Source organism: Sciurus vulgaris (assembly GCF_902686455.1).
Source record: "Sciurus vulgaris genome assembly, chromosome: 15".
NCBI lineage: Eukaryota > Metazoa > Chordata > Mammalia > Rodentia > Sciuridae > Sciurus > Sciurus vulgaris.
In genome coordinates this window covers 84,260,200-84,288,070 of record NC_136476.1, presented here as the reverse complement: position 1 = coordinate 84,288,070, position 27,871 = coordinate 84,260,200, and the positions used below count along the sequence as shown (strand labels likewise).

General features: G+C 54.5%; 1 protein-coding gene across 3 annotated transcripts; it reads right to left on the bottom strand.

The window, feature by feature from the left end:
- Positions 1 to 193: 193 nt before the first annotated feature.
- On the bottom strand, positions 194 to 26,165 carry MIGA2 (mitoguardin 2). Of its 3 annotated transcripts, none has more exons than XM_079112059.1 (16): positions 26,049 to 26,165; positions 23,142 to 23,383; positions 22,130 to 22,340; positions 20,237 to 20,349; positions 19,343 to 19,460; positions 18,871 to 19,007; positions 13,548 to 13,665; positions 12,388 to 12,488; positions 11,788 to 11,903; positions 10,715 to 10,787; positions 10,434 to 10,520; positions 6,041 to 6,139; positions 5,616 to 5,750; positions 4,951 to 5,004; positions 4,154 to 4,270; positions 194 to 3,938 (listed from the first exon to the last, which is right to left on the bottom strand). In XM_079112059.1, the coding sequence occupies exons 2-16, from the start codon at positions 23,235 to 23,237 to the stop codon at positions 3,732 to 3,734; spliced, it is 1,782 nt and encodes a 593-aa protein (XP_078968185.1). In that variant the 5' UTR covers positions 23,238 to 23,383; positions 26,049 to 26,165; the 3' UTR covers positions 194 to 3,731. The 3 variants fall into 3 exon arrangements, with proteins under 3 accessions (XP_078968185.1, XP_078968186.1, XP_078968187.1); XM_079112060.1 differs by lacking the exon at positions 26,049 to 26,165 and adding an exon at positions 25,892 to 26,040; XM_079112061.1 differs by lacking the exon at positions 26,049 to 26,165 and having other exon boundaries at positions 23,142 to 23,405.
- Between the last annotated feature and the right edge of the window lie 1,706 nt (positions 26,166 to 27,871).

Genomic DNA, 27,871 nt, shown 5'->3' with positions numbered 1-27,871 from the left:
AGTAAGGCCCTACCCATTCAGTGAGATCTTGTCTCAAAATAAAATGTAAAAAAGGGTTGGGAGGGCTGGGGTTATGGCTCAGTGGCAAAGTGCTTGCCTAGCATGTGTGATTAGGGTTCAAGCCTCAGCACCACATAAAAATAAGTAAAGATATTATGTCCATCTGTGAATATTTAAAAAAAAAGGGGGGGCTGTGTTTCAGTGGTTAAATACCCCTGGGTTCAGTCCCCAGTACCAAAAATTAAAATAATCAAATGATTCCATTTATAGAAAAGTCCAGAAAATGCAAGTCTAGAACATAGATTGTTGGTTCCCTGGGAGACATGCTGCAAATGAGCCAAAGGGATCTTCCCACGAGATGGGGTGTTCTGACACCAGGTCGAAGCAGCTGGTACCTACCATACCTGTTTCCTATTTTGGGAAATGTACTGAAAATCATTACAGCAAATACATTTTATGGTATGCAGATTACATCTTGACAAAGTTATTTAAAACAAACCGAACACTGTCTTAGCAGCACCAGAGTGACCACTGTCTCACCTCGTGTAAAACTGGCAAAGGGAGAGAATCACGCATGAATCTGTTGTGATGGGGACTGGAGCCCACCACCCAGCCTTGATCAAGAGGAGCTCTTCTTTTCAGAGTCCCAACAAAGCTACTAGAGAACCACTCGTATTTTAGGTGTGCCTTTGGGAGAGGGTCATGCTAGAAAAGAACTACCTTATGATCTGCTTGAAGTATTCATGGGTGAAGTTCGTGTCTGAAAACAAAATTTTTTGGAAAAGAAGCCAACTGTGTTGGGCCAGGGTTGTGGCTCAGCGGTACAGCACTTGCCTAGCAAGTGTGAGGCACTGGGTTCAATCCCCAGCGCCACATAAAACTAAATAAACAAAATAAAGGTATTGTGTCCATCTACAACTAAAAATATTTTTAAAAAAGAAACCAGCTATGGTGGCCGACACCTGTAATCCCTCCTACTCAGGAGGCTAAGGCAGGAGGACCACAAGTTCAAGGCGGCCAACCTGAGTGAGACCCTGTCTCAAAATATAATAGGAAAGGCTGGGGATGGAGCTCAGTGGCACAGTGCTTGCCCTAGCATGTGTGAGGCTGTGTTCAATCCCAAGTACCACAGCCACGCAGAAAGGAATTGGAAAAGAAATACATGAAATAATTATGGCAAAATATTAATACTGACTAGAGATATTAGTCTTGTGGGTATTCTTTATAGGTTTTGTTTTGTGGGGCCAGGAATTGAATCCAAGGCTTTGTGCATGCTAGGCAGGCATTCCACTACTAAGCTACAAACCCAGACTTTTGTGGGATTTTTCCCTCAACTTTTCTGTGACATGTGAAAAAAATATATATTTTTTTAAATCCTAGGGATCAAATCCAGGGCTTCTTGCATGCTACGCAGGCACTCTACCACAGGGCTACATGCCCAGCACCATCATACTCCCACTTTTAATTTTGGTGGTTGCTTAGGGCCTCACTAAATTGCTGAGGCTGGCCTCTAACTTGCCATCCTCCTGCCTCAGCCTCCCCAGTTGTTGGGATTACAGGTGTGCACTACCACAGCTGGCTCCCAGCCCCTTTTTAAATTTTGAGATAGAATCTCACTAAGTTGCCCAAGCTGGCCTTGAACTTTTGTTCCTCCTACTTTAGCCTCCCATATCGCTGGGATTTAAACAGTCTTTTAAAAGGAATTTTCAAATACAACTTGTGATTTTCAGATGCCCATGTGAGTACCTGGAGGCCTGGCTGCTGGGTCTGCTCCCTTCCCTGTCTCCCTGTGCACCCCTGCCTGGGCTCTCATAGCTCAGGCAGTTACAGAAACAGCCTGGAAGCCTGTGAGCCTCCACCTGCCCCAGTCCAGTGCCTACATCTTGCAGACTTGGGAACTCAGGTCCCAAGAGGAGTGGCCTTCCTGCTGGGACACCACCTCACACTGCCCAGGGACCTGCCCAGGGATCACAGTCCTCACCAGATTTCTCCCGACCTTTGTCCCCTGCTCTGGCCAAGAAGCAAACAGCCACCCCTGTCCCCATGTCAGTGCAGGAGGAGATGGTGTCAGTCATTTATTTGACTTGCGGTCAATGCACACGCTCCACCATACAGAAGCTGGAAGCAGGTCGAGTGTCAGAGGCAGCGCGCGCGACGTGTAAACAAAGACCAGGTGACTCAGGGCAGATCAGGGCGGGCCGCAGCCCAGGCTTACATTCACAGCGCAGGGTAAGTGCAAAAGAACGGAATGTGAGGATGGGGACTGGGCCAGAGCCGCGAATGCCCTGGGTCCTCCGGTCTGGGGACCAGGCTCAGAGATGACAGGCATGCCCAGCATCACCCTGCACCGGTCCCCCGCTTGGGTGAGCCCTCCCGACCCGCAGCCCTTGCCCATCCCAGGGATAGGGATCTGGTCCCGGGGCCAGTGCTCTAGCTCGGGAAGCCAGGAGTCTAGTTCTCCTGCAGGTCTCGAACCTGGAAGGGGCAGAAACTCCAAATAAAGTGTTAAGGCAATAAATAAAACTTTCCAGCTCGGGCAAAAACACTGGCAGAGCTGTGAGTCTGCAGGGCTGCCAGGACAGATGCTACCGGGATGCACGGTCAGGACCAGCAGGGCGGCGACAACCCCGAGGGGGGCTCCACACCCCAAGCTGCCCCCAGAGCATTGTGCGTCAAGTTGAAGGTAAAATGCCAGGTAGCTTCTTGTCCTAATGAGGGTGGGGGGTGTGGTCCAGCTGTGCAGTCTTCTGACGTCCCCCACCATGGTCCCCGGCCCCTCTCCTGGGGCTATGACGGCAGCACAGGTGATGGGCCTGAGTGACCCCTGGTCAGAACCCCCAGCTCCAAGCCTAGCACCACCCAGGGAATTCCGGGCTTCCCAGGGGGAGGTGGGGGGCCTGGAGCACCCAGCACCACCTCTCCCGTCTTTGGTGGTGGCAGAGGTGGAAGGAGCAATGACGGTCCTTGGCAGGGTATGGGCACACGGGAGAACAGATCCTGGGACTGGGCGTGGGTTTGTCAGGGCCAGCCCCTGCACAGTGAGCACAGGAGGAGCAGCCCCCTCTGTCCTGGAAAAAATCATTTTTTTTTTCAGTGCTGGGGATGGAGTCCAGGTCTTGCATACACTAGGCAGACACCGTGCCACTGAGCGACGCCAGCCTCTGTCCCACTCTGGACGGCCCTGGCCTGTTGTCACAGGTGCCCTGCTGCACCCTTTGCGCACTTGCAGACACTCAAGGGCGGCAGCCAGGGTGGGCCTTCAGGACTGACCAGGGGATGCCTGCATTCCGACACTGGCCACGCAGTTGAGGGTGCATCCAGCTCGGGGTGCCAGGACATTCCCCATCCCTTACCTCCACTTCCTGCCCCACCTGTAGACAGCCTTGGGGTGGTCGGAGCTCCAGGGGTCCCACACCCACAGCTCCTTGGCTCTTTCTGTCCCAAGTCTCCACAATGCCATCGCTTCCTACTCCCCGGCCCCAGCGTCTGCGTCCCCAGGGACAGCTGAGGCAGTCAGGTGGGGCTCTGGGCTCCAAACCCATCCACAGAAACTTGCTCTCTGGGCTTTGGGGATTCCCAGATGAATCGGGTGGGGGCAAGCTCAGGGCAACTGCCCTGGGCCACCATGGCCCTTGGATACCAACCCAAAGGGCGGGAGGGGCACCTTCTCTCTCTGGTCACCTGTGAGTGAGGCCCAGGCAGCCACCCTCCCCTCCAGCCTGTGCCTGCCACTACTGTAGCTCTGCCAGGGGACCATTCTCTCGAGGCAGTGCCCCGTTCAGGCCAATACTGCTGGTCACTGGCGTCCCCAGGTAGCCCAGCAGGATCTCGCTGCGGCGCCGGGACAGTTGCAGGATGTCCTCTGCCAGTGCTGGCACCGATGTGTAGCGCACATTGTCCAGGTCAAACATGTCCCTCAGGTACTGCACAATCTGGTGCTGGGGGCACAGGGCTGGTGTTGGGCCTGGGCCCCTCAGCAATGTCCTCCAGACCACTAAGTCCCCTTGTAACACAGGGCCCTGACCCGTCCTCTCCACCCTCAGGTTGCTCTCTCCTGCCGCTCCCTCTGGCCCCTTTCTCTGGAGTGGGCCCAGGCCCTCACCGCACAACTGGCCCCTCCAGGGGCAGGGGAAGCGGGTGCTGCTCTGTGTACCTTAAAGAAAGCACAGACTTCAGCAAGCTGGGGCTTGGGTCCAAGGAATCCAAAGGCCAGGACAGGGCTAACGTGCTCCGATACGGAGTAGAAGTGGGAGATGAAGCCATCGGGCACCTGTCAGGGCGACAGGGTTAAGGAAACGCGCTGGGGTCAGGGAGCGTGAGTGTCACCAGGTCCTGGGGCACCGCAGGGCTGGTCCCCGTGGTAGATGACCCTGGGCGAGCAATGCGAGCCTTCACGGCCGTTTCTCACTGGGGCAGGTGCTGCAGTGAGCTGAGTGCAGGGCCTCTGGTGGCCTCAGCAAGGAAGTACCCAGAGCACTGGCAGTGGCAGCTGGTGCCAGCTGGACAGCAGAGCCCAGTGGGGAGAAGAGAGCATGGGTGGCAGCTGAGAGAACATGGCCAGCTATCACCGGAGAGCACAGGTAATAGACCTCTGCCTGGGAGGAGGGCTCTGCCTGCTCCCTGGGCATTCTGCCCCTACCAGGCCACCTCCACCCTGTCACAGTCCTCCCAGATATCCCTTCCCCTCTGCTGTGTCCCTGGATACTTCCTGATGGCCTACTCTGTGCGGGCCCTGGGGGACCAAAAAGACCTATGGGGAGTTCCAGGCCAAGGGAGGGTGAGGGCAGGACAGGTGGCCAGTGCCGGAAATGAGAAAGGTCAAAGGTGCAGTGGAGTCTGGGGCTCTGGAGGCCTCCTTGCACCAGCCCTTCCCCCCATCTCATCCAAGAACCAGGGTCCAGGCCAGGGAAGGCCAGGGCCCCAGTACCTGGGAACTGTATGGTCACTCACCATCAGGAGCCTCCTCTTGGCTTTCAGGACGGACCAGCAAGCAGTGGCCAGAGCCTAAAACAGAGATAGGACCCACCCCAGTGTCAGGATGTGGCCAGCCCAGACCCCCTGCCCTGCTGCCTGGGTCCAATCCCTTATCCCTAGCTCACCCCACCAGGGAGGAAGACAGGGCTCGATGCCTGAGCTCTGGTTTCTCTCCCCTAACACAGGAATTCAGCCTTTACTGCTGGGGGCCTTGAACTAGGTACTGACCCCCCAGCTTTGGTTTCCTTCTGTATAAAATGGCCGGGACATGGTGGTTGCGGGAGCCACAGTGACTGCTGAAGATTAGCCCAGCAGCTGGAGAGTCACTGCTGGCCCTGCAGACTCTCTCTATGCTTTGTTTCTTCTTTTTTTTGGTTGTTTTCCCCTATTTTAATTTAACAGGCTATATCATCATTGGGTAGAAGGAGCAGAACTGGGGGAAACAAGCTGCAGGAAGGACGCACAGGCTCTTGGTACTGGGCCTGCTGGAGGGCTGTCCTGGGATGTCTGGGAATAAATCCCAGGCCCAGAAGCTGCTGGGTGGGTGCCCAGACCTGGTGCCCCCAGCAAGGATGACATGAGAAGGGGGTCAGTGAGTGCCAGGATGTGATGTGTGGCTATGGGGAGAGGCAGTGGCCCACCGTCTCCTTGAAGCTGTCCGACAGCCAGCGGTTCCGCAAGACGGCAAGCACTGAGGATGGGGGGTTCTCCAGGTCCTCGAAGGCATCCATGAGGATGAAGTCAAGCACGATGTCAAAGAAGCTCATGCATACCACCTGCAGGGAGCAGGCTGCGCTTAGAGCCACTGTGCGCCCAGCGAGGCGAAGCCGGAGGGAACCTGGGTGGGGCACGGTGGGTGCATACATCTCTCCCTCTGCTCTGCAACAGGGTGCAGCTGGGGCCACCTCCCTCACAGCCTGTGCCTGAGGCAGGGCAGGCACCAGGGCTCTGAGCCTGGAGTCATCTCAGCTGCTTGGAACAGAGGCAGAGGTTGGCATACCCTTCCCCCACCCCCAAAGATCTCAGGTACAGGGGACCCCAGGAAGTTGAGCACAGACCAACTCACCCCGCGGCCCTCCAGCTCCAGCCGAGTGGTGGCCCAGGTCTCAGGCCGCAGGGCGTAGCTCAGCATCTCCTCATAGCTCTCCAGGAAGCCTTTGGGGCTCTGTGGGGAGAAGCAGAGCCTGTTCTGGTTGTGGAAGAGGCCCCAAGACCCAGCTGGATGAGATCCTCAGGGAGAGGTTGGCTGGGGACATGCTGAAGCAGGGCTGGGGCCTTGCCCTGGGGAAGAGCAGGTAAGGAAGCACCTCCTGCCTACTGCAGTGGGCCTCTCCAGAGAATCAGGTGCACCCCAGGTGCATCCCACACCAAGCAGCACCTGCTACCTTCCAGATGTGCAGAGCCACAGCATGACCCACTCGAGGGAGGTATGAGGACCCAACTTTAGTCAGGTGGTGTGAGATCCAGCTCCCTTTGACCTTGGGCCTCAGTGGTGAAGCTACAGCCCACATTCATGAGGCTGTTCTGGGGAGCTGGTGAACTCATGCCTCTAAGACAATCCATCCCGTGCCTGAAACCTAAGCATTCAATAAACAGTGTAGGACTAATGAAGGGCTGGGGCATGAGCCAGGGGCAGAGCGCTTGCCTAGTATGTGCAAGGCCCTGGGTTCCATCCCCAGCACAGCAAAATCAATCACTCAATCAAAAAGACTGCTGAGGGGCTGGGCTGGGGCTCAGGGGGGAGCGCTTGCCTGGCATGTGTGAGGCGCTGGGTTTCATTCTCAGCACCACGTATAAGTAAATGAATAAAATAAAGGTCTATTAACATCTAAGAAAACTTAAAAAAAAAAAAAAAAAAAAAAGGCTGCTGATGCGCCTAAGTACTAAGACTCAGCGCACACAGTGCTTTCACTGAGACTCCAGCACCACTAGGTGCTCTTCACGCTCTGGGACCCTGCGGCGGCGGGCCGATGTGAGGCCGCACTTGTGGACGTGGAAAGACAGGAAGAGCCAGGGTGAGTTCTAAGCATGGGCTAACTCCCCAGCAGGGAGTCCCATCGTTAGGTGACCTCTCAGGAGCCAGGCAGGGTGTGGCCGTCACACAGCAGCATGGGCAGGATAATGACATTTATGAAGACCGTGGACAACAGGTAGATGTTTACCAAACTGTGAACAGGGTGAAATCAGAGATGATTTTTATTTTGTTCTTTTTGTTTTGTGTGTGTGTGTGTGTGTATACCAGGGACTGAACCCAGGGGCACTTTAACACTGAGCCACTTCCCCAGTACTTTTTTTATTTTTCATTTATTTACTTATTTTTCATTTTGAGATAGGGTCTCACTAAATTGCCTAGGAACTTATTAAGTTGCTGAGGCTGCCTTTGACCTTGTGATCCTCCTACCTCAGCCTCCCAAGCCACTGGGATTATAGGCATGTGCCACCATACCTGGCTGTTTTTTTTGTTTTTTTGTTTTTGTTTTTTTTTGTAGTTTCTTAGTTTTTCCTACAAAGGAAATCACTTTAATTTTTAATTAATTAAAAATTAGGGCTGGGGAGATAGCTCAGTCGGTAGAGTGCTTGCCTTGCAAGTACAAGTACAAGGTCCTGAGTTCAATCCCCAGCACCCAAAAAAAAAAAAAAAAAAAAAAAAAAAAGAATCAAAAGTGATTTTTTTTTTTTTTTTTTTTTTTGGGTGCTGGGGATCAAACCCAGGGCCTTGTGCTTGCAAGACAAGCACTCTACCGACTGAGCTATATCCCCAGCCCCTCTTTTTATTCTTGATTAACTTTTCTTTCTTTTTTCAATGTCGGGCACTGAACACAGGGTCTCACACATGCTAGGCAAGTCCACATATGCTAGGCAAGTGCTCTACCACTGAGCCACATTCCCAGCCCTACAATCTTTTTTCTTTATTTAAAAATTTTTTTTCTTTTCTTATTATTTTTTTTCAATACAGTGCCTCACGCTGTGGCCCAGACGCGTCTCCAGCTCTTGGGCTCCTCAGGCATGCACCACCCCACCCCACTGTTTTTATTGTTTTAAAGAGAATTTGAGGGAAGGCCCTGAGCTGTCCCTTCACTCCCTGAGCCTCACATCCTTGCCTGTGGATGGCCAACGACCCTCAACATCAATGGCAGGGGGAAAGTAAGCTGGCCCTTGACATGTCTAAGCCAGCTGAGCAGGTGTGACATGGGGCACGCCCGCTCACACAGGGACCACTCACTTATGTACAGTGACGTGGAGGTGTGGGGACTGGCCCATGGACACATAGTGAGGAAGAAGTCCAATGCTGTAACTCAGGGCCTGGTCACATCCATGGGGCCAGCATCTTCTCAGAGGGCCCTGGTCTGGCCCGCCTGCCTGGAAAGCCTGGATGGGGCCAAACCGGCTCCTGCTCCAGGCACAGGGCTCAGTACAGGCTCTGGAACTCGGGAGCTGCCAGACAGCCTCTCTGGCTTCTTAATGACTACAAGGCCAAGTCCTGCACTGGGGCAGAGGCAGAAGCATGTCCCAGAGGGGGCCGGTCTGTAGTGCCCCAGCACCTGCTCAGCCTTCCCTCATTCACTCACTTGTCCTCCTGGGGAGGCCAGAGAGAGCAGCTACGGGCACAGGCTGGGCCAGGCCCACCTAGATGCAAAGCCCTGTTCCGTGCCTCACTTGCTCAGTGCCCCAGCCTGTCCCGGCTCTCTAGGCTGTTTCCCCATCTGCCAAACGGAAACTGTAGTGGGATCCCAGGAGCAACTGCAGATAAAGAAGTACAAGTAAAGAGCTCACTGCTGAGCTGGGGGGACTCACCCAACAAACAGGAACGTTCAGGGAGCACCTGCCCTGAACCCTGTGGGCTTCACTGAGAGCAAGAGGGGCAGGGCTCACGCGCAGGGTGCAGGGCACGGGAGCCACCACAGCCAGGGACCCTCAGGCTTCACCTTGTCATTCACTAAGTCCTAAACATACTTTCCCACACTTTTCTGTGTGTATTGCACAATGAAATTGTTTAAGAAAGAAAGGATTGGTTGGGCCAGGGGCGGTGGCACACACCTGTAATCCCAGCGGCTTGGGAGGCTGAGGCAGGAGGGTCACAAGTTCAAAGCCAGCCTCAGCAAAAGTGAGCCGCTAATAAGCAATGCAGTGAGACCCTGTCTCTCAATAGAATACAAAATAGGGCTGGGGATGTGGCTCAGTGGTCGAGTGCCCTGAATTCAATCTCTGGTACCCCTCCAAAAAAAAGGATTGGTTGGATAATGTGAGTCTAGCTCCTAGAAACATACCAGTGAAACATTCAAATGTAAAGACCTAGATGTCAGTAAAAACACTCATGCAATGGGGAAAAAAGAATTGAGGGACAGTGTGCTAGCCCCACAGGGACCAGTGCAGGTGAAGCCAGGTCAGGTGGAGGGTCTGCTGACGCCGGAAGGCCTGGGTCCTTGGCTCTGGCCAGGGTGAGGCGTGCCCAGGGGAAACCACAGAACAGAGCTCAGGCTGCTCGTGATGGGCAGCGCTGAGAGGTCTTCCGCAGACGGAGGACGAGGGCACATGTGGACTTCAGAATTGCTACTCCAGCACGTAGGCAAGGACTCGGGGAAAGGCCTGTCCAAAACTTTGCTCCAACTCGTTAAAGAAACAAACAAAAAGTCCCACAAGTGGTCGGTAAATATGAGAAATTATGCGACCTCATCTATAATCAAAGAGTCGTAAGCAATGGATAAAACACTAAGATTAAAAAGATCACTACTTTCTAGTGGGAACAGAAGTGCCCAGGCCTTGCCGAGGGCACACTGCCGGCCTTCAAGACGTCCTGCCAAGACCCTGAGACAGACCTAGTGGGTACCCACGGGACTGAGGAGGACAACCAGGCTGGCACTGCCCATGACGTGGACAGCAGCTGCCACCAGATGGCCACCCGCAAGCTGAGCAGACACAGCCAGCACAGGTCGCACACTCCAGGCCCTGAGGCGCCACAATGGGCCAGCTGCGCCCTGGGAGCACGGAGCAAAGCTTCAGGCAGTCGGGAGGAGGGAGGAGGGAGGACCCCAGGGCTGGGCACTAGATGGCGACGTCCGGCAGTCAGAGCATCCAGGAAAGAAGGCAGTAGCACGCTCCCAACCATGGGCAAGGGCCCCATTTCCCTTGGGCACGGAGGGGTCATCTTGGGCAGGCAGGGTGCAGGGAACCTCTTACAGTTTGTGTTTTATAATTGGTAAGTTTTATAAAATTCTACTATGTTGGAATCAGAAATAAAAAGCAATACTGATTTTTATTTTTCTAAATTGGCACAGGGAGTAAAACCTCAACCCTTCCCAATTCCCCCACTGCCCACAGGATGAAGTCAGTGCTCCTCTGCTTGGTTTTAAAATGTTTTTTAAGAAAAAAAAAAAAAAAAAAACCAGAATTGAATAAAAGTTTGGGAGAAAAACAAAGGTTAAAGGGAAGAAAACCTGAAAGCAAACGGCCTGGGCTACCTTCTCAGCCTTGGTCATCAGGCCTGTCACCATCTGCCGGCCGACCTCCCCAAAGAACAGCTGGTTACTCTGGTCCTCCAGAAGCCCCTAGGGAATGAGCAAGGGAAGTCAGTGAGCTGCTGGGGGCCCTGCGGCCCACAGAGAAGAACGGGCTGCGCAGGCAACCCATCTGCCGAGGAGGCGCCCTGAGTGGAAGCCACGTGCTGCCACGTGGCCAAGGCCAGCCTACTGCCCCTCACCCTTGGTTCTACCCTCCCCAAGGGGCCCTGCACCACACCCACCTCAAAGGCCTGCCGCACACAATGCAGCTTGGCCAGGAAGTCCTGGTCACTGTAGCAGCCCAGCAGCTCTGTCCTGAGGGGAGAAGACAGCATTACACCTGCCTGCTCAGCAAAGTCAAGAGAAGGCAGGGCGCGCAGGGTGGGGAGCGGGAGGCTTTGCCCGCCTTGCCTGGCACGGTGACACCTCCCTCTAGGGCTTGGCCTCCCACAAGGCTGGGGCAGAGGTGTACTGGATGCTCTTTGAGGACAGGAAGCAGGTCTGATCACAGGGTTGGGCTGACCTTGGCCTCCTTTAGGCCCAACTACCAGCCCTCAGCCCTCACTGGCAAGGACCAGAATGGCCAAATTGCTCCCAGGGGCAGCACTTCGGGCAGGGGTTTCCAGCTGCTACAGCTGCCCTCTGTCCAGATCATCCTGGATTCAACCAGAGTTTTCAACCATTTTTGATCAGTGATCTTTTAAACACACAAATTTGCAAGCCATAGTCAGAAAGTAGAGTTTTATACTATACAGAAAAGTTAACCTCTGATGCAGAGACTTACACATAAGCACAGACAAGAAAAAGCAGGCTGAGAAGGGATCCATGTGTTCAGGACCACATGCTACGAGGACGGAACCTGAGGAGAAGCCAGGGCTCTGTCCCCAAAGCCTGGGTTCTTTTGGGGGGTACTGGGGATTGATCTCAGAGGCACTCGACCACTGAGCTGCATCCCCAGTCCTTTTTTATATTTTATTAGAGACAGGCTCTCACAGAGTTGCTCAGTGCCTTGCTGTTGCTGAGGCTCTGAACTCTCAATCCTCCTGCCTCAGCCTCCCCAGCTGCTGGGATCACAGGCGTGCGCCACCGTGCCCAGCTCTGAAAGCCCGGGTTCTTAACCTCTGGTACAAAGGTTGTCAGGACAGTGTAGGGACCGTGTCCACTGTGCTGCTGTGATGGACCTTCTGAGCACTTAGAACAATGGCTAACTGTTAACTATGGAACTTAATTTACCAGACCTGTCTTGGTTCTCAGGGCCACCCAGGTCCTCCTCAGCAACGGGCAGGAGCCACCAGCAGCTCCTCTACCTCCTCACCTGAGGCTGCGGCAGGGCACCTTCCCGTCTTTCACCAGCTGCAGGGCCTCCTCATAGGCAGCAGCAGGTCTGGACAGTGGGATCGGGTAATCTCCCGCCTGCAGGGACTCAAAGAGCTGGGGAAGGGGCAGAGGAAGGGCTGAGGAAATGTGTGGGCAGCATCCCATGAAGCAAGAGCACCTGCCCGTCTGCCAGCCAACAGAGGCTACCTGAGGGGCCTCGCCACCACCCCCTCAGAGTGGATCAGAGGAAACACTGGTCCACGACATAGGAGGCTTGGGTTCAAGTCCTCCTGTGTCAGGCAAGGACACCACACCCAACGCATGAGGCCACCCAGGAGGCTGATGCCAAGCAGCAGACCCAGTGATCTGCAGAAGGGACAGGTGAGTGAGGACTGGAGCCCTTGGGGTGGGGCCTCCACTGGACCCACCATGCCTGGCTTCTCAGGCCCGCCCTCAGCAATCCTGAGTCCCCAGGGGAACGCGTTCTGCCAAGTTCTGCTCAGCTGGAGGAAGTGCCTCGCATTCCCACAACCCAGGGCAGCTGCTGGCCGGCCGTGGGAACCTAGGCTGCCTGGCCCGCTTGGCTCCGCCCCGTTACCTCAGTGGCCGAGAAGAAGGAGTCCTCCGAGGTCAGGCTCTCCTCGTCCTCAGCCCGCAGACGCAGCGAGCTCTCGGTGAGCGGCAGCATGAGGGTCCTCTCTGGAGCAGCAGCGAGAGAGGGCTGAACTGAGCCCCCTCACGGGGCTGGAAGGAATCCCGGCACACAGGCCGGTAGCTGAGCCCCTGGCCTCCAGTGTCCTCCCCAGGTCCTCGCAGCATGCTTGTGGAGGCATAGGGTAGGTGTAGACACTAGGCTGCCGAGGGGACTTGCCGTGGCCACAGCACTGGACCTGAGGCCTGGCTGCTCCTCAGCTGTGCAGGAGAGTGCCACATTCACTGTGTAGCCCTGGGCACATGGCTTCCTCTCTGACAGGCTGGACCCTAGCCTGAGGGAGGCCGTGGCCACTCCTGGCATTCCCATCTTTGCCTGCTCAAGGGTTGAGGGCTCTGGTCCTTCAAAGGCACTGAGAAAAGGTCTAGTCGAACAAATAAGCAAAGGCCACTGACCTGGGGTGGCCCCTGAAGGCCCACCAGCCTCCACACCATGGAGGAGGGTCAGCATGAATGGGATACCTCCAGCAGGCAGAGCCACCCGAGGCCACGTGGGGCGAGCCAGGGAAGACGCGCGGCTCGGCTAGCCCTCGCTGGGCCCCAGTGTCCCCACAGGTAGAGCCAGGGAGCCCAGTGTTCAGGAGTTTAATATTGGCCCATGGAGCTGAAGGTGACCCAGGAAGGACGGGGACAGCACGCTGCACGGGCCTGGCACAGCGGCACGAGGAGGGCACCGGTGTCTTGCTAGGCAACTTGGCTCCTCTTTGTGGTATCACATTACTTTACCTCCATGAGGCAAAAGAACTTCCGTTCTCAAGCCCTCTGGCCTGCGCCGCACTAACGGCCACGTGAGCCAACCCATACAGCCACCCGAAGGCCTCGGAGCTCAGGAACACGGACACGGGCCCAAGGCCTGCCCCCCAGGGCCTCACCCTGCTCTGCCGGCCAGCTGAAGGGCAGGCCTCAGCACCGCGTCTGCGCCCCACGGGCTGCACCCCGAAGCTGGGGTCGTGATCCGTCTGCGGCATGGAGGGAGCCACCGGGTTCTCTGCTCCTCCCCCTTCATCCCTGCCCCTTGGCGCCCGCAGCGGTGCTGGGCCCCCTCACCAAGGTCCAGCAGCATGCTGTCTGAGGGGAAGGTGGAGCCGAACTCCTCCTGCAGGTGGTAGGCCCGGTGCAGCAGGGACTCCAGCTTCTCCGCAAACTCCCTGCGCTGAGACTCTGGCTGTGGGAAAGCCACGACTGTTAACACAGGCCTGCCACCTCCCCACGGCCCCTGGGGAGAGCGGAGAAGGCGTGGGGCCCGGCAGCCAAGAGCACAAGCCCAGGACCTGCTGTCCACTACAGGAGACACCAGCCACACAGGGCCATGGGCACTAGAAATGCGGAGTATCTCAGCAATCTTTTATGTGGGCTACAGGCTGAATGATCCAATTTTGGATATACCAGGATATAGAAAGCATATTATTAAAATTAATTTCTTTTTGCTCTTTTATTTTGGTACTGGATTGAACCCTGGGGTGCTCTATCACTCAGTTACATCTCCTGGGTCTCATTAAGATGTTGAGCCTGGCCTTGAACTTGCAATCCTGCCTCAAAATCACAAGCTGCTGGGATCACAGGCACGTGCCACCATGCCTGGCTTTTTTTTTTTGCTTTTTAACATGATCTCTACAAAACTTTAAATGGGACACGGGGCTTTCTACTAAACAGCGCTGCCCTACAGCCAAACACACCTGGGTTCAGATCTTGGCACACTAGTTCAAACAGTGGGACCCTCAGCAAATGATTTCCCCCTTCTGAGCTTCAGTCTCTTAATCTGCCAGTGGATATGAGCATGCCCACCCCCTAGAGCTGTAGGAAAAACTTAAACGAGACAAGGTATGCAAAGCACTTCACATAAATATTGGCCATGGTGACAACCCGCGGCTGCCAGCTCTCATGATAATTGCCGTAATTATTATTTTTACCACGAGAGCAGCTGAGCCCGAGCGGCGGGGGTGAGACGCCCTGTTGTTAATGCGAGCGCCTGGGAAAGCACTGAGCTGAGCCTCTGCAGCATGGAGGCGGCGGCACTGCCTTGGGAGCACAGAGCCTGACGCCCAGGTGACGGCCGTTGAGGCTGTGTCTGGCACGCTGACCCCAACACAGCAAGGCTCAGAGGTGGGGCTCCGGGAGGTGCATGATCATGCGGGCTCTGCCCTCGGCAGAAGAATTCACTGATGGATCCAATGCAAGGGCATTTTGGCAGGTGGTAGAAATTTCAGGAGGTGGGGCCCGGTTTTAAAAAGTAGGTCACTGGGGGTGTGTCCTGGGAGGTGAGTTTTCGTGCTGGGCCCTTTTCTTCCTCTCTCTGTTTCCCAGCTGCCATGAGCCAAGCAGGTTTCCTCCCCAAGCCCTTCCATCATGATGTTTTGCCTCAACTCGGACCATGGACTGAAACCTCTGAAATAATGGGCTAAAATAAACTTTCCTCCTCCAAGTTGCCTGCGTCGGGTATAACATGCCGACTGGCGTAGTGTGGCTGTGGTGTTGGGTGCAGAGTGTGGGAGCTCAGCACCGTGCTGTAGGGTTGCAGCCAGTGGAGAACAAGGCTGGCCAGCAGAGCAAAGGCTGTCTAAATGACACGGGAGGCAGAGAGGTCCAGGAGGTCTCCGCTAGCAGGGAGGTGGAGTTGGGGCACTGCCATCCGCTGCACGGGGTACTGTGACCTCCATGACCTCGTGGCTGCTCCTTCAACCCTCAGAGCTCTGGGCCCAGGGTAAAGCACAAGCCAGCCAATTACTCGGTTTCCACTAACACTGCCAAAGCCCGTCCCAGGACGTAGCTAGAGCCTGGGAGGAGACAGGAGCCGACTCAGGCCTGAGGCCACTGGGGAGAAAGGGCTGGAAGGGCTTGCCTGGACCAGGGACCTCTCTGTTCAGCCTCGAGGCAGCCCTCGAAGGCAGGGATACTGTGATCGGCTTCACAGAGAAACTTCAAGGAGCAGGGCATGGCGGCGACTCCAGAAGCTGAGGTGGGAGGATGGCAAGTTCCAGGTCAGCCTAGGAACCTAGCAAGACCCTGTTTCAAAAAATCAAATAAGAACTTTTAAAAAGGGCTGTGGGCTGGGGATATAGCTCAGTAGATGGAGTGCTTGCCTTGCAAGCACTAAGACCCTAGGTTCAATCCCCAGCATGGCAAAAATAAAAAAAATTTTAAAAAAAGGACTGTGGGTGTAGCTCAGTGGTAGAGGACTTGCCTAGTGTACGAGAAGCCCTGGGTTCCATCCCTAGTACTTAAAAAGAGAAAATGAGAAGAAAGAGAATAGAAAATTTTTTAAAAATCAAGGAAGACAGGTGGCCCAAGCTCCCCAGCTGGAGTGTGGCACAGCTAGGAACTAGGCCCAGGCCCACGGAACCTCAGACCCATGGGACACTTGGCTGGGTTCTGTAGCTGGGCCAGGGCCACTCTGTGTGGCCAGCAAAGCCTAGCAGCCCTGACAGCAGCCTGCCCACTACTTTGCTGCAAAATGACCACAGAATGGCAAAAGTTTCTTAGTTACGATGCCAAAAGTATGAACGATACAATAAAAAAAAAGTATGCTGAACTTTAGAATTAAAAATTTTGGCTAGTCATGGTGGCCCACACTTATAATCCCAGTGGCTCGGGAGGCTGAGGCAGGAGGATTTTGAGTTCAAAGCCAGCCTCAGCAACAGTGAGGCCCTAAGCAACTCAGTGAGACCCTGCCTCTAAATAAAATACAAAATAGGGCTGGGGATGTGGCTCAGTGGCAAAGGGCCCTGGGCTCAATCCCCGGTACCAATTTTTTTTTTTTTTTTTTTTTTTTTTACTTCAAAGGATACTATCAAGGAAGTGAAAACAGTCAGGCATGGTGGTGCATGCCTGTAATCCCAGCTAATCAGGAGGCTGAGGCAGGAGGATCACAAGTTCAAGGCCAGCTTTGGCAACTTAGTGAGGCCTTCTCTCAATAAAAAGTAAAAGGGCTGGAGATGTGGTTCAGTGGTAGAGCGCCCCTGGGTCAATCCCTAGTACCAAAAAAACAACCAAACAAACAAAAAACAAAAACAAAAAAATAGCCATGCATACACAAATGCTCATAGAGCATTCTCATAATAGCCAGAGAGCAAATAACCCAAACATCCACCAACTGATAAATCAAATGGATAAACAAAATGGATACCCACATGCTGGAATGTTATTCAGCAGTGACTCTTGGAGACATTATGCTCTATGAAGGAAGCCAACCCCAGAAAACCACATATTGCAAAACTCCTTATAAAAATGTCCAGAATAGGCAAATCTATGTATGGAGAAGGGAGACTCACGGCTGTCCAGGGCTGCGAGGATGAGGAAATGTGGGGGTGGCTGTGGAAGTACAAGGAGTTTTCATGAAAATGTTCTGGGAACAATTTCCATGATGGATAGACAACTCCCATGAAGATACCAAAAGTCACTGGATTGTACAAATGAAGCACACACATTTTATAGCAGGGGAATTCTATTTGATGATCCTAAGAAGCAGCGTTAGCAGTGAATGTGATTTGGGAAACAAAGCTGCCTCCCTCAGCGCCCCTCCCGACAGATGCTGCAGGTGTCCCTCATCTACCTGCAGGGACCGGCGTGAGGGGCTGGCACACTGGCCCTCCGCGTCAGGCCCCTGGCACTTCCCTGTCCTCATGTCTGCGTGCCCACGTGGAGGCCTCCAAGCTCATGCCCCAGCCAGGGCAGAGGGCGGGTGCACTCTACCTGTGAGCGGCAAGGCAGGCAGAACCCAGCGCCCCTGCCTGCTGGCTCCTGGCCAGCAGGAGGCGCAGGTGAGGCATGAAGGCAGAGGTTAAAGGGTGGAGGAGTGAGCACACAAACCCTCCCCTCCTCGTCCTCCTCAGCCTGTACCCCGCCACTCCGCAAAGTGGGCATGCTTGCTGTGGGTCAGTTCCACTGTGGGTCTAGCTCCCACTGAATGGCCCTGAGCTGAGCCTAGGGCCACCACCTCTCTCTACATCCCTTCGGCTCCTCCCTTGTCTGGGCAACTGAGTCCCTGGATTAAACTCCCTCTTCAGTTTGCTTTGATTCTGGACTGGGGATTGAATCCAGGGGTGCTTCACCACTGAGCCACAGCCCAAGTCCTTTTCATTTTTTATTTTGAAACAGGCTCTCAATAGGTTGCTGAGGGTCTTGCTAAATTGCTAAGCCTGACCTTGAACTTGCAATCACCTCCCAAGTCTCTGGAAACTCCCTGTTTTTAATGCCTCAAGTTGTTGCCATTTCCTGGCTGGCTGCAGATATCATCATGCCACTCTTGAAAGAAGGCTCCCACTCGTCCTCGTTCCAGCAGGCCAGGAGCCCACCAGCCTTTGGTTTTGCTTTTTATCTTTTTCAATATGGAAAGGCATAAAGGCATGAGGAAAAAAAAAAACAGCCCATGATACCACTACCTGTCTGGACCCTTGCATAAGGATAATGTTCAACGTCATGAAAACAGAGAGGCTGAGGGTATGGCTCAGCTGTGGAGCACATGCTTGGCAGGGCCAGGCCCTGGGTTCTGTCCCCAGAACCAAAAAACAAATAAATAAACTTTAAAAAACTCAAACAGAAAAGAAAGGTACTGCAAAGTAAAATGAGTATTCCCCACCTTCCTCTCCAGACCCCCCCATAATAAGTGATGATTTCCGGTGCACCCATTCAGGGGAGAATGAAAGTGCTAGAACACACCAGCGCTTACTGGGCCACATGTGCGTCTGGTTCCAGGCGGACACACCAAGGGAGGTGCTGTGCACACAGCTCTCTGGCTTGTTTTGTCAGTGACACACCCTGGGCCTGTCGGTCCACACAGCTCTTTCTCGCTCCCTGCGGGAGCCGCAGTTATTCCAGGCCACGTTAACGGGCATTGAGGTCATTTCCAAGGTCCTGTGTTCCCTAACTTCAGTGAACATCCATCTTGGGACGTGTATTTGGTGCTCTTTTTTACAGAAATGTTTACTGCAAAGACCAGAAGCCTTGGGGTCGTGGCTCAGCGGTGCAGCACTTGCCTGGCAAGTGTGAGGCCCTGGGTTTGATCCTCAGCATGTGTGTGTGTGTGTGTGTGTGTGTGTGTGTGTGTGTGTGTAAATAAAACCTTATCTCAGAAAAAAAAAAAAAAAGAAAGAAAAGAAAAAGCGAAGGCCTGTAAGCCAGAATGGAGGCCCACCTCCTTCCAGGCTTTCTTCCCCGATGCACATTTTCCCCAGGGTTGGGATGAGGTTCTGATCATTTATGGAGGCGTTACCAAGTCCAGGCACCATGCCAAGCACGGCCATGAACTAGTTTATTAATTCCAATGACACCCTCCCTCGTGGATGGAGGCCGCAGGCCGAGAGGGAAAGGTCATGTCAGGCAGTGGCGGCCACTGGGTTCCACGGTGTGGGGAGGCATGGGGAAGGGCACCTACCTCTGACAGTGCCTCTGAGGCGGTCTCTGGGTTCCGGAGGCTGTCCCCTGGCGTGGGTGTGCTGCCAATGTCCCCCCTCTGGCCCACGCTCAGGGCCTGCTCCCACTTCTGTAGCGCCTCCTCAAAGAGCTCCATGCCTGGGCACAGGCAGGACAAGGGACAATCAGGACCCCCTCCTGTGCCTTGCTTAAGAGGGGCACAGCACAGAGGGAGGCAGGAGGTCACAAAAAAACAGAACCCAGCAGGCATGGGGAGCTGGGTCCTGACCACCTCTTCAGAGCTGGTCAGATTTCAGGCCTTCATTCAGACCAAATGTGTCCCTGGGCACTCTCCTCTGTCCAAAAAGGGTCGAAAACCACCGAGTGGGGGTAGGGGCAGGGTTGGGCAGCACCTGGAGAAGGGCCTGAGCCCCGCCAGCTCTGGCAGCCCCCTCCCACGCCACCCCCCGCTGAGGCCGGCCTCCTGGCCGCACCTTGAGCATAGAGACTCTCAGCACTGCCATCGGTGGTGGGCGTAGACTCCTCCATCCCTCTGACGTCCCAGGGTCCCGCGCACACGGCCGTGGGGCTGGATGAGTTCACCACCACCATCTGGGTGCCAAGGACAAGGTCAAGGAGTGAAGCCTCTGTGGACCGGGTCCAGGCCCCCCTGGAACCCGCCCCCACAGCCTGGCCCTACTCTACACACCCCCTGAGCAGGCCTGGCCAGTGTTCATACCCTCACTGAATCCACACTCGAGTGCCTGCCGATGCCAGTCAGAGCCACCGACATGGGAGGAAACAGGCCAAGGCCCGGCCTGGGACTCATCAGGCTCCTGTGAAACCTGCCCCAGTCCTTGCTCTACTAGTCAGACACGGAAGGCAGAGTGCCCACCGCGTGCCAGCTCTCTCACCCACAGGAGTGGCCACCGAGGACAAGAACCATCCCTGGCTCACCCGTGTCCCCAGGGTGGCCTGGGCTTGAGCCTGCTGAATGAATTATTAACTAGATGAGTGAATGAACCAAAGCTGTGCTCCCGGAAAAAACAAGCTTCCTTTGTCTTATTATCTCTAGATCCCCAGCACCTAGCAGTGTCCCTGTCACCACGCAGGTGCTTGCTCAGTGTCTGCGGAGTGAATGAAGAAAGGTATCTTCAGAGCTAAGTGCCTCTCCTCTACACCTGTCCACCTTCCTCCCATTCGCGGCTGCAGCCAGTGACCAGCAGCCTCGCTGAAGGCCTACACGCTTGGACGAGCAAATGAACGGAGGAACTGAAACTTCTTATCCCATCTCCCTGCCAGTCCAGAAGCTTCCTGAGGACAGAGTGGGGGCTGTGCTGGGTGTCCTGGCCATCCCCACACCCCCACACCCTACCCCAGCTCCTCACCGAGGCCAGGCTGTGGGAGGAGCCTGAGTGCTTGCTGGGCTCGATGGAGGAAAGGCCACTGAGCGTGTCGTTGCTCTTGCTACTGGGGCTCTGCACCCTGCGGCTGGAGCAGCCTGCGAGGAACGGGAGGGCAGGTCATGCAGAACCCCAGCTCCCCGCCCTCCTCATCTGGGAACATGTCCCGACCTTCTGGGCCCGGTAACAACAGAGCCCTCTGAGAGTGCCCGAGCTGAGGAACACAGGCTCCTGCTGCTCTGCTCCAGGCATGACCCTGGTGCCCAGTACAGGACCATGCCCAGAGAAGGAGCCCAGGCCTGGGATGAGCTGGGAATGAGGTCCAGACACTGCCCTGGCGCCTTACTCTACCCCCCGTGCTGTTGGTTGTGTGAAAGACTTAGGATTTTCCTCCAAGACGGAATCAAGACAAAAACATTTTAAAATGTAGAAAAGTTTTTTTAAAGTGAGGAAAGTAGGGGCTGGGGGTGTAGTTCAGTGGTAGAGCACACGCTTAGCATGCATGAGGCCCTGGGTAAAGAAGGGAAGGGGTCAAAGGTGAACTGGGATGATAGTGGTGGCACAGTTCAAGCAGACTAGAGGCTGGTGTGGACATGGCTCCAGACCTCCCGGGGGCCACTGCAGGGTGACAAGACAATTCTCAGGGCCCTATTCTAGGCTAAAGACTTTTTAAATTCTAACTATAAAGATAAAACTCTCTTATCTTTTTTGGGGGGCAGGGTACCAGTGATTGAACTCAGGGGCACTCAACCACTGAGCCCCATCCCCAGCCCTATTTTGCATTTTATTTAGAGACAGGGTCTCACTGAGTTGCTGAGTGCCTCACTTTTGCTGAGGATGGCTTTGAACTTGTGATCCTCCTGTCTCAGCCTCCTGCTGGGGTTACAGGTATGCACCACTGCACTTGGCTAAAATACAACTTTCTTTTGCAGTGAAAATTTACAAATAAAATTCTCTTCCAGCTAGGTGTGGTCAGAAGCCTGAGTTAGGAGGACTGCAAGTCCAAAGCCAGCCTCACCAACAGCAATGTAGTGAGGCCCTAAGCAACTCAGTGAGACCCTGTCTTTAAATAAAATATAAAGAGGGCTGGGGATGTGGCTCAGTGGTTAAGAACCCCTGGGTTTAATCCCTGATACCAAAACAACAACAACAACAAAACTTCTTCCCAGATGGCTTTTGCTTCTTAGAACAGATTTCTCCCCTGGTGAAAGTTTATGAGAACACCTTGCCTTAGAACAGATTGATAAGACACTCAGGCATGGCAGACAGCTTCGTTCCATAGATTACAAGGAGCCATAAGAGTTTTCTAAACCCACACCAGCTAGCCACAAAACGTGGGTGGCTGCCAGGGATAGGAGTAGGGGAGAGAGGCTGAGGACAAAGGGACTTGGGGGGCCAAGGGGATGACAGAAAAGTTATTGGTTGTGGGCTGCCTATATGACCATATGCATGTCAAAGCTCAGACACATTCTACCAAAGGGTGAATCTCACTACCTGCAAGTTATTGCTTAATTTTTTTTAAAAGAGGGATGGGAGTTATGGCAAGAGCCATTGGCCCTTCCTGTTCCTAAACCTGGGGGAACTGCCCTCCCCGGACCCAGGAGCCACTCCCACCAGCCCCCTCTCTACTGGGTGCTCCCAGAGGGTCCTCGGATAATAAGAACACCCAGAAGAACCACCCCATTGGCACTGGCAGGACACACGCATCGGGTGCACCGTCCGCCAGACCCTTACGATGACTGGAAGAAGGTTCTACTGTCACCCCTGCCTCTTGAATGAGGAACCTAGCTGTGAGACAGGAAGGCACTAGCCCAAGATCCCAGTTATTGGTGGCCCCTGGGATGTAACCAAGTCAGTGTTCCCCAACTGCATACTTACCTTTCTTCACTGACGGGACCTTCCGGGCCATGAGGATAGGCAGGGGCACCGTGCCTAGCTGCTCACCTCCCACCTCAGGGCCCACCTGCTTCTTTCTCCGCCGGCGCCTCTTCAGCTGGTGGGCAGCCAGGGCCAAGGCCACAGTTCCCAGGGCCGTGGCAAAGAGAACCTTGCGCAGGCCTGGGGTCAGCCGCAGCTGTGAGAACGCGGACTGCAGGAAAGAGAGAGGTGGGTTATGTCACCCCAGGGAACGCTATCCCAATAGCACCTAGGTGCAGGCACATAGTGTCCCTTTGTTGATCAGATGAGTGACAAAGGCAGTCACTACTGGAAAGGGGACCTGACCAGCCTCTCTGAAATGTGGACTGCAGAGATATAAAGATGGCAGTGCGCCAACGCCAAGGAGCTGAGGCCTGGGATCCAGCAGGAGTCCCCAATGCCATCACGAGGACCTAGGGTACAGGGATTCAGAGCCTTTTCACCAGGCACGGCACAAGCACTTGAGCTGTGCCACCTGTCGGCATCCCATCATTGTCCAGGTGAGGAACAGAGGTCACAGAGGTGAAGACACATGCTCATAGTGACAGAGACAGCACCAAAACCTGGGTCTGTCAATTCTCAAAGACTGCAAAGATGACACTTCTCACTCTCCCCTCGCCCTCTACTCGCTGGACTGGGAGCTCGTTGGGTGGGACCACATCCCGCAAGGGAGGGTTTCAAGAAGCTCAAGAGTCCTGGTGAGCCAGAACACCTGAGCTGCCAGGGAAGGCAACACCACCTGCTCCTGTACACGAAGACTCTTAGGTCAAGGGCTCACATCGCCTTGAGGTACAGACCAGGCTCAGGGCCGGACCCCTAACCCAGTTCCTCTTCCTCTGCTCAGAGACAACACCAGATGGTAAGGACAGCAGCAACAAGGGCCCAGCCCTCCCAGACACTGAGGGGCCGTGGGCTGAGCAGCTCTGTGTTTCAGGACCAAAAGCATAAAGGGCAGGACCACCCCCAGCCTTACCTGTCCAAAGGTTGTATACAGGAATACAGGGATCTCAGCCACCGTCATGGCCAGAGCCTGGATCATGGACATGCCCTCAGTCCGCCGGAACGCCATGGCAGGACCAGCACCCCAGGCCGCAAGGCCCTTGGGGCCAAGAGCTTCCAAAGAGAACAACTTCAGCTGGTTGCCTGCTGGGTCCTAGGCACCAACCACATGCCAACCAGACAGGGACACATATACCAGAGGGTCCCTCCACGGAGCTGAGAGACAGATGACCAGGTCAGCACATGGATATACACACACGGACACAAAGAGATGCACACGAGGGCCTCAGGGCACAGGGAGAGCAAAGCCTATATCTGGAACACCAGGCTGGAGTCAGGCCCTTGGCCCTGCAGCTGGCAGCAGGCGGGCAGCCAGATCCTCACAGACCCTGTGCCCACCTTGAGCCCTGGGAGCGGAGGGCAGCACCTCTATCATGCGGGCCCAAGAGAGGACCCAGGCCTGGAAGATGGGTAGGTCACCTTTTTAAACCCAAGGGCCATTTTCCAAACAAAATTCTCAGGCCCAAGACTGAGCATAATTACATCTTTTTCGGCTTCTGTAAAGTCAAGTTCTGTGGACGGTACTATGAAGAAATAGCAGGGTCTGTTCCCCAGACAATGACAACTGCTGCACTGTCCACCTATATTTTGGGCTGAGCTCTTTACTGATCTTATTTCATTGATCTATCAGTTCTTTTTTATTGGGAGGGTGAGGTGGGGACAGGGTCCAAGTTGTCCTGGCTGGCTTTGAACTCACAATCCTCCTGCCTCAGCCTCCTTCCTGAGTTGATGGGAAGCATCACAGCACATGCTACCTACTCACCCTCCTCCCCCATGCTGCCTCCACCTTCCAATGGGGAAACTGAGTCTCAGGGAGGCTAAGTCAGGCGTCCAAAGTCCCACTGGTTTGTGGAGTCAGGGTTTGGATCAAGGTCTGTTGGACTCTAGACTGCTCAATGCAATCCTTTTGCTAAATTTGACATAAAGCAGGAAGTTCAGGCCCAGCAGAACCACAGGGGACAAGAGCAGCTTTTTCCTGGACCTTCTGAAACCCTCCCAGGGTATCCCATTGCCCCATCCCAAGGCCAGGGAATAAGTAGCTTGATCACACAGCCCAGATCCCAAGACCCTGCAGGCTGTTCCCCAACTGCCAGCACCAAGCCCAGGGATGCCTTCAAGGTCTCTCTTTCAAGGGACCTCAAGCAGAAGGAACACACAGGCCAGTACAGACCCCGACTCCCTGGGATGGCAGCCAAAATCACTGGGCCAGCACAAGAGACAGCTTATCTCCAGCGAGTGGGAAGGACCTAAGGTCCTATCAGTCCAGCTCTGAGGCTGGGAGGCAGGGTGCGAGAAGGTGCAGGCAGGCTGATGTTCTAGGACTAAGGAAACGGCCACGTTGTCAAGGGAAGGAGACATCCTGCCAGAAGGCTGCGATTAGCTGTGACCTCCAGTGGTTGGCCCAGGTCATGCTGTACGCCCTTCCTCCCATCCCCCAGCCTGGCTCAAGCATGGAGTTGGGGTGATAAGGACATCAGAGGTTCAGCAGCTACTTTTCTGAAGCACTTATTACAGGCTATGAGTCCGGCCACAAGCAGAACCCTCATGATAACCACAGTTCATCTCAAAGATGGGGAACATGAGGCTCTGAGAAGTGACCAACTTCACCAAGGTCATTCAAGTGTCGCCAGTTGGCAGGCAGAGGGAGGGGGTGTCCAAGTCACTTCCCAGTCACTGCTTTCCCCAACTTCCCTGCGTGTCTGTGCCACACCTCAAGGACTTTCAAGACCCTGAGCTTCTGAGAAGCCCACATGGGGTGACAATGATGAGCATGGACGCATGCTCAAGGAGCCAGGCAGGCAGAGGTGGGACTGAGGCTGGGTGTTTGTCTTCAGGAGAATCTAGATAGCCTCTGCTGTCCCCCTTGAGAAGAAGTTAGCAACTCCCCCCCAAGACCACCTCACTGCAGGGAAGGGTCCAAATCTAGGCCACCCATGACCTATCCATTCCCCTGGCATAAGCCATGGCCAGAGGAAGGGGCCTCCACCTCCTACCCGTAGTGAAAAGCCTGTGGCAACACCCCTACAGCAAAGACACTTCTATTGCCGGGTGGGGCTGGACCCCACCTGGACAGCCACCTCCTTGCTGCTCTACAATCTTGGGCCAGCACCTCCTCATTCCACTTCCAAACACTTACAACACTCTCAGCCAGGATGCCCATGCTTTCCATCCCAGGTCCTCTTCTGCCCTGGACAACCCCCAAATGCCTCTGGCCTGGGTACTCTTTAGCCCATCTTGACCCCAGAATGTCCCCAACTGAGGCACTCCTTTGGGCCACCCTGTGCCCAGTCTCCTGTTCATCCCATCCTATATACCTCAGAAGTTCCACCTGGCCCAGCACTGAGCAGACAAGCACTGGACCTCAGCAACATTTGTTCTTTCCATTCTGGACATCTTGCGCAGCCAGGGCCAGGTCCCTTCCTCTATGACTCCGATCCCTAGAATATCCTTCAGGTCCGTCCAGGCACCCTCCAGCATCGCCCACGGACAGCAGACCTGCTCCTTCAATCTCGAGTACTTTCTCAGTCTGGACTCGGATACCTGCACCCATGTTCGGATACCAGCAACGTTCCAGGCCCGGGTGTCTCCTCACTGACCCAGGTACCTTCTCGTTCTACCCGCAAGCAAGGCACCCTCTCGCGCCGCCCTCGGCCGGGTACCTACTCATTCCATCCTGGGCACCTTGCCGGGCCGCCTGGCCGAGACACCTGCACTCGCCCAGTTCCCTGGGCAGGGCCGCCCCCGCGCGCCGCAAGCCTCAGTCCGGGGCCCTGTCGCGCTGTCTGGCCGCAGGGTGAACTCAGCCCAGGCCGCCACTCACCCGGGATCCCATCGCTGCGGAAGGGCAGCGTCTCCTTCCCCGGCAGCCGTGCAACCAAACCCGAGGCCGCGGGGGGCGTGGCTCCAAGCACAGACAACCCGGCTCTGGCCAATGAACGCCACCAAACTACTCCGCGCCTCCATGGCCCTTGGCCAATAGGGTGGATCACGTGGTCACTGTGGCCCCGCCTCTCCTGCCCTCTGACCCGCCCCCTAAGTGCGGTTGAGTTGCGGAAGTGTTCTCTTCTCTCCTACCATTGGCCACCAGGTTTAGATTGACACAGACGGCTGAGTGCGACCGGCGCCTCTGAAGGAGATGAGGCGAGCAGTCAGGCCTCCGGGGCTGTCTGTCCTCTCGTGTTTGGCTCCTCTCCAACTGCTCCCTCTTGGGCAAATCCTTCCGGCTCTTTTTTTTTTTTTTTTTGGTACCGGGGCGTGAACCCAGGGGCGCTTAATCACTGAGCCACATCCCCAGCACCCTCTTTTTATTTTTAGTTGTAGATGGACGCTATACCATTACTCTATTTTTATGGGATGCCGGGGATGGAACCCAATGCCTCACGGTGCTAAGCAAGAGCTCCACCACTGAGCCATAACCCCAGCCCTTTTTAATTTTTGATTTTGAGACAGGGCCTTGCTAAGTTGCTTAGGTCCACGCTAAGTTGCTGAGGCTGGCTTTGAACTTGGGAAACTCCTGCCTTAGCCTCTTGACCTAGTGGGATTACACGCCTACGCCACCTCACCGGACCCTTCCTGCCTTTCAAACTTCCATTTTCAAATACCACTGCCTCTGACTTCCCTGGGCATCTTCTTTTTAAAATATTTTTTGTAGATGGACACCGTATCTTTATTTTATTTATTTATTTATTTATTTATGCGGTGCTGAGAATGGAACCCAGTGCTTCGCACATGCTAGGCCAGCGCTCCACCACAGCCACAAGCCCAGCCCCCTGGGCAGCCTCTTAATCATTGGCCACTCTCCACCTTGTTCTGGAACTGTTTGCAGAAGTGCCCCTCTTGCCTGCCCCGGACATTGTGTTCCTGAAGATTGGAGTCGAGTGGGATTCAGTTCTGACCACCTAACTGTGCTCTATGCTAAACTCTGGAAACTTGTTTTGTTTAGTACTGCATCCCCGTTGCCTGGAAAGAACAGTGCCTGACACACAACAGGTGCTCAGTGTGAGTTATTGCTGATTTTTTTTTTTTTTAATTGATGTGAGTTAGTAATGAGCATATAACTATATTGGTACATGAATTTAGATATATGGCTGGATACTGGTTAAATGCTATGGTCAGCTATAGACATAATTGGTAAATAAGTCAGTGATCAATGCAGACAAATAAGTCACATAGTGAACAGATATGAGGAGTTGATGAATTACAGTTGTGAGTGATTAAAAGTTCAAAAAAGCTCCATATATGTAATAAGTCACCAATGGTTCTGAACTGATCAGTGGTTCGAAATTGAATCACCTGGAAGCTTTTCAGAACTTCACCTGGCTGGGCCTCACCTGCACTAACAGGACTAGAGGGGGGACCAGGGCCTGGATTTTGAACAAGTCCCCAGGTGACTCAAGACTCACCCCTGCATGGACAGGCAGTGGCAGGTGATGGAGAACTGGGGGAAGTATAGGGAGATGAACAAGCCAGGAAGGATGGAGTACCAGCTCAGGAACAGCTCTTTCTGGATTAAAAGATAGAGCCTAGGGTTGGGGTTGTGGCTCAGTGGTAGAGCATTTGCCTAGCATGTGTGAGGCACTGGGTTCAATTCTCAGCACTGCATATAAATAAAGATCCATCGACAACTGAAAAAATATATTTAAA

Coding starts and splice junctions, on each gene's coding strand:
- MIGA2 (XM_079112059.1), bottom strand. CDS start 23,237: ATGGCGTTCCGGCGGACTGAGGGCATGTCCATGATCCAGGCTCTGGCC. Junction 5,751..6,040: donor TGGAGCTGGAGGGCCGCGGG/GTGAGTTGGTCT, acceptor TGCTCCCTGCAG/GTGGTATGCATGAGCTTCTT. Junction 4,271..4,950: donor CCAAGAGGAGGCTCCTGATG/GTGAGTGACCAT, acceptor TCGCCCTGACAG/GTGCCCGATGGCTTCATCTC.